Here is a 7785-nt window from a genome sequence, read left to right as displayed (position 1 = left end):
TGATCTCTGTCGGATTACATTCGGTAGAATCGGGATGCAGTTGTGACCAATTCGGTCGAATTTTACTTTGCGAAAGATACAAATCGGATTAGAAGCGGATTGAGAACGGGATTATAGGGGGAAAATTCTCTTGGCAACGGTTGAATATCGACGCTTCCTGAACAATATCTGATTGTTGTCGTGATTAATTAATTAAAGTTTGAAATTCCTTCCACGATTCACAGGATCTTGATCAGACTTTTGACAAATTTTAATTGGGAATGGTCCTGTCAAGGACGGCAGTAAAAATCGTGAATGTGTGATCACAGCTTTAGCGAAAATATATCAACCCACATTGAATTGTAATTTCATTAAGTAAACAATCAATGTCAGTTTTTAATTCTTATACCACAATAATTATATAAAACAATACATCTTAAGTAAACAATTATCTAATATTTAATACCAAACAAGCATTTGGGTTTACGATTGCATTTCTTTTTTTAAAGAAAGCAACTTGTTTTAGTATTATAGATATATATATATGTTGTGTACAATATGTGAGTTTGTACAGGGTTTTTGTTATAAGTTTTTTGACACCTAACTTCTTGCAACAGGTTATACAGGTGTATCTTATAAAATGTACCAGTGTAATGTTTTAAATTCAAAATATTATACTTCAACCTAACATTGAGTGCTATTCTCCTTGTCTTCAAACTGGAAATGAGGATACCTGAATGGTTTAAATTCTAATTTAAATTTTTTCCTTATACCATATTCATCTCCATACAAAATCTTTGTGTGGTCTTATAATGTTTCTGTATCAGTGCTCAGTATTAGACTTTTCATGAAGTTGTGAAAATATGACAGAAATATGTGAAGCAAAAGACTCTGTACTTGCATCATCCATTTGTGTTCAGTAGGTCATAAAACACTGATAACTTGCACAAAAAATCTGTACAAATTATAATTTGTACAACATTACAACTTGTACACAACATATATACATCTGTATATCTGTATCACGTGTCTGACTGTATGCTATATATTCTCAACCAATAGTTTTAACTGTTGTAATATATTGAAAACAGACATTTCTCAATGATTTGACAAATTTGTAGCTATACGCTGATCAAAATGACATTACATAGCCTTTAACCATAAATGACATTACATAGCCTTTAACCATAAATGACATTACATAGCCTTTAACCATAAATGACATTACATAGCCTTTAACCATAAATGACATTGCATAGCCTTTAACCATAAATGACATTGCATAGCCTTTAACCATAAATGACATTGCATAGCCTTTAACCATAAAAGACATTACATAGCCTTTAACCATAAATGACATTACATAGCCTTTAACCATAAATGACATTGCATAGCCTTTAACCATAAATGACATTGCATAGCCTTTAACCATAAATGACATTACATAGCCTTTAACCATAAATGACATTACATAGCCTTTAACCATAAATGACATTGCATAGCCTTTAACCATAAATGACATTACATAGCCTTTAACCATAAATGACATTACATAGCCTTTAACCATAAATGACATTACATAGCCTTTAACCATAAATGACATTGCATAGCCTTTAACCATAAATGACAGTCACATTAATTCATATGAAAGACAAAAAAGTATCAAATAGTCACAATAATTATTCTGTTGTACTACCACCGGATATAGTAACCCCGAAGCAACAACAACAAAAAACAACAAAAAAACAAACACATCTTTGACGCTACTTTATTTTTCACATCTACAAGAATTGATGAACTAATGATCAATCAATGATGTGTCCTCGGGTTGTTGCGATTACAAGCTACTTAATTTATAATATTTCATATCAGTAAGCATTGTCGCAATGATTCTATTCCCCGTACAGTAAAAAAAAAACGTAGTTATTAACTATACTCGACGTACAATTTATCGGCTATGTTTACATGGATTTCTAGAATATGTGAAGACGATAGTTATTTCAAAATAAAGTGTTTTTCAAGCGTAAATATTATATAACTCTGTTCTACAAAAACTTCAAATGAAAAGTTAAAGGATAAATGTGTTTTTACAAGTTTAAAATCGTCACATGCTTCTCAGAACAGGTACCATCCGGCCTTAGGGGACGACCATTTGATATGCGGGGAGTGGGGGTGGGGGTGGGGGATGAAGGAGGATTTGTTTTTGGATCGGTTTTTTATTTTTTGAAAACAAAGAGAACAGATTATTTATTTTCTGCATTGTTGAAACAAGATTTTTCATTTTCTTTAAAACATGGGATTGATTATTCATTTTCACAACTATATTTATAATATTTGAAAACATACAATTTTTGAATTCACTAAAATAATAAATGTATAGGAGAGTTATAGTGTACCACTTTATTAGAATTAATCATCATCATCAGCAGAAATGAATCTTCCGAATTCCCAACTGCATTTGCATGATTACATGTATTGCATACATACATGGTATTCAATTTTGGCTGTAACTAGCCTCTTTTAAAAGTATTGCCAAACATTTTTATGCCGAGCGGAGAGAGGCTAAAAAATTTACCAAGGGATAAAAGGGAGCCGCTGTAGGCCATAATTAGGATCAATTAGCTATCGAACAAATGATGCGAAATCATGCTTTTCTGGGCGTTTCCAAGACCCTTTCTTAATCTGAAAACGCAAATTTTGGTTTTTAATAATATGTTGGTCTCAATGTTAAGATACAGTGTAACTTTTTAGGGACAACAAAAGAAAAATATGTAGGATAAATCAAAAATGTAATTCACATAGTTTTATTGTATGCGGCTGCTATTTTTTTTTTTTTTTTTGTTTTTTTTTTGTGTTTCGGCCTGCAGAACTTTAATCTTTTATACCCGTAAATTATATGTTTCGTTTTTTTTTAATCAAGTCAAGAGGGGGCTGATTATCATAGATATAACTATGTCAAGTAAGTTTTTATAACACATTTCAATTACAACTTGATTTAGCTCCTAACTGGGATACAATTTAAAGTACTATTAAGTTGTAAAAAGTCTTAAATAAAATAAAACTCATGATCAAGTTTAAAATAAAATTACTAAATTACAAATAGAATGCAGCACTAAGAGAAAACAGATGAAAAATAAACAAAAGACAAACCCGGGAACAGATAAAACAAGAAACGACAAGCATTAAGACTAATATTAATAACACTGAAAACTAAAAATAAATAAGAAAGATGGACCACGAAAATACAGGGGCTACGTTCGAGAACAGAATAGTCACATAATAGTTCAAGTTATGATCATACGAGTCTGCGCACTAATCGGTGCCACAAGCAAAAAAAAAAAAAACCAAAAAACACGCGGAGGGTTTTACTTTTGGTCGGAAGAAGATAAAATTTACATTTTATTTTGTCAGTTTTTATCGACTTCCCTCTTTTTGAATTTGCTTTTAAGTTTAAGGTACTTTTTTATACTTTATTATATAACCATGCATCTTTTTTTTTATACTTTATTACCATCTTTTTTTATCTGTTTGTACACTGTCATCTTGATAATAATCTCATCATAGATATCATGACTAAATTTAGTATATACGCCAGACGCACGTTTCGTCTACAAAAGACTCATCAGTGACGCTCGAATCCAAAAAAGTTAAAAAAGCCAAATAAAGTACGAAATTGAAGAGCATTGAGGACCAAAATTCCTAAAAGTTTTGCCAAATACAGCTAAGGTAATCTATGCCTGAGGTAGAAAAGCCTTAGTATTTCAAAAAATTCAATATTTTGTGAACAGACATATAGCTGACTATGCGGTATAGGCTTTGCTCATTGTTGGAGGCCGTACGGTGACCTATAGTTGTTTATTTCTGTGTCGTTTTAGTCTATAATGGAGAGTTGTCTCATTGGCAAACCTACCACATCTTCTTTTTTATATTTAACGTTATAAAGGGACATGATACAAGAAAAGTCAAATTGACGGTCACGCTACCCAAGCCTATACAAGAAAACAGAAACCAAAAATTCAGCCATTTTTTATCTTTAAAGGAGCTAGGGCCCTAGAACGGTATATAAAATTTAACGACACCCAAATTAAAACTTTATCTGTGTGTTGTGGTAATAAGTATTGTGAAAAGTTTAATAACATTTGGTTGAATAAGAATAAGAATTTTATTAGTTTAAAATCTAACAATAGGATTGTTACTAAACCAAACAAATTAATATAAAATCAAAACAAAACAAATAAACAGACAGACAGACAGATAGACAAGCATATTAATGACAAAACTATATACATTAAACAATACAAACATGTAGCATTGAATTTGGTTGAGACTTACAAAGAGAGCGAGAGCGGAAACAAATATCGGGACGTACGAATGAACGGACAAATATCGGGACGTACGGGTGGACAGACAAATATCGGGACGAACGAACGGACGGACAAATATCGGGACGTACGGGTGGACAGACAAATATAGCGATGTACGAACGGACGGACAAATATCGGGACGTACGGACGGACAGACAAATATCGGGATGCACGGATGGACAGACAAACAACGATACACCTTACGGCTACAACGGGGACATGAACAAATTTATCACGTACATTACATTTAATGCTTATATCCAGTTTGTGTTTGTATGTGTCCTGTAGGTCAGTATTTTAATGCATGTTAAGTTCATGTATACCTAAATTATAAGGTTTATCACCAATAAATGTTCTATCATATCTTTAAGTTTATATTATCATCAAACCCACTACTATATCATATTATATATGATTATTTCCAGTAAGTCAGTGTTTTAATGTGCCTCTTTAATGCATTTCTTCTGAAAACAATTTTCGTGTTGTTTGTTATAAGGGTAGATCCTCTGTAGTTCACTTCTTCAAAATTATACATTATTTAAAACAAAAATAAGATTTATCGCAAAAATCACTAGAGCATGTTCTCATGTATCTAGTATGTCAATTACAACTCTCACTGAACTCACAACTGCCTGCATATATCTCGTTTATGAGTTGTATTGCACGTATGTATTCAAATGTGTCCCTCTAAGCTAACATGATGACTTAACCGTTTGCCATATACACCACAGTCATGTGGTTTGGCACTTGTATGAGTTCTCATGTGACTCTGTAAACTACCATGTTGAGTAAACCCTTTACCACATACACCACATTCATGAGGTTTATCGCCTGTATGTATTCTCATGTGTCTCTGTAAAGTAATACGCTGAATAAACCTTTTACCACATACATTACAGTCATGAGGTTTGTCACCGGTATGTGTTCTCATGTGATTTTTAAAGTAACCAAGCCACCTGAACCGTTTACAACATAAGTCACAGTTATAAGGTTTATCACCTGTATGAGTTCTCATGTGACTCTGTAAACTACCATGTTGACTAAACCCTTTACCACATACACCACATTCATGAGGTTTCTCCCCTGTATGTGTTCTCATGTGAGTTTGTAAATTACCAAGGTGACGAAATCCTTTACCACATACATCACAGTCATAAGGTTTATCGCCTGTATGTATTCTCATGTGTCTCTGTAAAGTAATACGCTGAATAAACCTTTTACCACATACATTACAGTCATGAGGTTTGTCACCGGTATGTGTTCTCATGTGATTTTTTAAGTAACCAAGCTGACTGAACCGTTTACAACATAAGTCACAGTTATAAGGTTTATCACCTGTATGTATTCTCATGTGTATTTGTAAATTATCATGTCGACTAAACCGTTTACCACATACATCACAGTTATGAGGTTTATCGCCTGTATGTATTCTCATGTGTATTTGTAAACTATCATGTCGACTAAACCGTTTACCACATACATCACAGTTATGAGGTTTATCGCCTGTATGTATTCTCATGTGTATTTGTAAACTACCATGTCGACTAAACCGTTTACCACATACATCACAGTCATGAGGTTTATCCCCTGTATGTATTCTCATGTGTCTCTTTAAACCACCATGCTGACTAAACTGTTTACCACATACATCACAGTCATGAGATTTCTTCTCTGTATGTGTTCTCATGTGTCTCTTTAAACTACCATGCTGATTAAACTGTTTACCACATACATCACAGTCATGAGATTTCTTCTCTGTATGTGTTCTCATGTGTCTCTTTAAACTAACATGCTGATTAAACTGTTTACCACATACATCACAGTCATGAGATTTCTTCTCTGTATGTGTTCTCATGTGTCTCTTTAAACTACCATGCTGATTAAACTGTTTACCACATACATCACAGTCATGAGGTTTCTTCTCTGTATGTGTTCTCATGTGTCTCTTTAAACCACCATGCTGACCAAATCCTTTACCACATACATCACAGTCATGAGATTTATCACCAGTATGTGTTATCGTGTGTCTCTTTAAGTCATTGCATTGAACAGATTCTCTCGAACAAACATCACATTTTTGTAGTTTATCCCCAGTATGTGTTCTTTCATGTTTCTGTGGAGTATCGTCGAGAATAACTAAACCCTCTACACCATACATCATGTTGTTAAGGACTGTCTCCAGTTGAAACGTAGTAAAATAAAATAATAATATATTACGAAAAAATCAACTACTAGTATTGAATGACCAAATGTTTAAATGTTCACAACGGTCAAGCAGGTTCCGTTATCGTTTAGGTTTCGATGTGAACGTGAACTTAATTTTGACAGTATTTTTTTTTATAGTTTAATCATCCTTGTTCTGTACAATACTGTTTATTGCCTGCAGGCTACATGTTTGAGCTTAATTGAAATAATGGTCGCTTAAATGTTTGTCAGTGGTCACTTCTGTTGTTGTTTTATTTACAATACGTCAATTTGATCGAAGGTTACTTGTACGATTGTCAAAAATTATTGATTATATTAATTTAAAAAAAAACACTATTCGACAATTTCACTCGTCTAATCTCGGTCGATTTCGCACACATCTCAGTGTGTAATTTTAAATTCTCAGTGTGTAATTTCAAATTCTCAGTTTGTGTTTTCAGTTTATTTATTCTCAGTGTGTCTTTTTGAAATCTCAGTGTGTAATTTTCAATTCTCAGTGTGTGTTTTTAATTTTTGTAATCTCAGTGCGTCTTTATGAAATCTCAGTGTGTAATTTTTAATTCTCAGTGTATTTTTTTAAGTTTTTAAATCTCACTGTGTTTTGTTGTAATTCTCAGTGTGTAAATTTTTCGAAAAATGGTTTAAACATAGTTTTAACGAGAACGGCTTGCCATAGGATTCACTCGTCTATACTCGGTCGATTCCGGGCATCTATACAACTTTATAGAAGGAAAGTAGCGTATTCACTCGAGGATTGCCAATTGACGACAACTTGTCCAAATTGTCAAAGATGATTGTAAAATAAAATGTGTAGACTATCAATTAGGTGCATACTTGTCTTTGTGTATTTAGTTTAGCGTCTGTTCAATTTTCAGGGTTTTCCCATTGCTTTTTAAAAGATAAAGATCGAGGGACGAATGATACCAGAGGGACAGTCAAACTCATAAATCGAAAATAAACTGACAACGCCATGGCTAAAAATGAAAACGACAAACAGACAAACAATAGTACACATGAAACAACATAGAAAACTAAAGAATAAGCAACACGAACCCTAACAAAAACTAGGTGTGATCTCAGGTGCTCCAGAAGGGTAAGCAGATCTTGCTCCATAATGTGGCACACGTGGTGTTGCTAATTTATAGCAAAGCCGGTAAATAGTTTAATTCGGTAGGTCACATGCATGAAAGCGAAGGAGATTGTAGTTATGACATTTGAAAAAAATAGGCAGGACAGG

General features: G+C 33.2%; 1 protein-coding gene across 1 annotated transcript; it reads right to left on the bottom strand.

The window, feature by feature from the left end:
• Positions 1 to 4209: 4209 nt before the first annotated feature.
• LOC143051694 (uncharacterized) lies at positions 4210 to 6121 on the bottom strand. Its single transcript, XM_076224605.1, has one exon. It carries the CDS (start codon positions 6112 to 6114, stop codon positions 5017 to 5019), a length of 1098 nt encoding a protein of 365 aa, XP_076080720.1. The 5' UTR covers positions 6115 to 6121; the 3' UTR covers positions 4210 to 5016.
• Between the last annotated feature and the right edge of the window lie 1664 nt (positions 6122 to 7785).

This window comes from Mytilus galloprovincialis, chromosome 11 (assembly GCF_965363235.1).
Source record: "Mytilus galloprovincialis chromosome 11, xbMytGall1.hap1.1, whole genome shotgun sequence".
In the NCBI taxonomy this organism is placed as follows: Eukaryota; Metazoa; Mollusca; class Bivalvia; order Mytilida; family Mytilidae; genus Mytilus; species Mytilus galloprovincialis.
The sequence above is the reverse complement of the archived record's forward strand: the minus strand, read 5'-3'. Positions and strand labels throughout refer to the sequence as shown.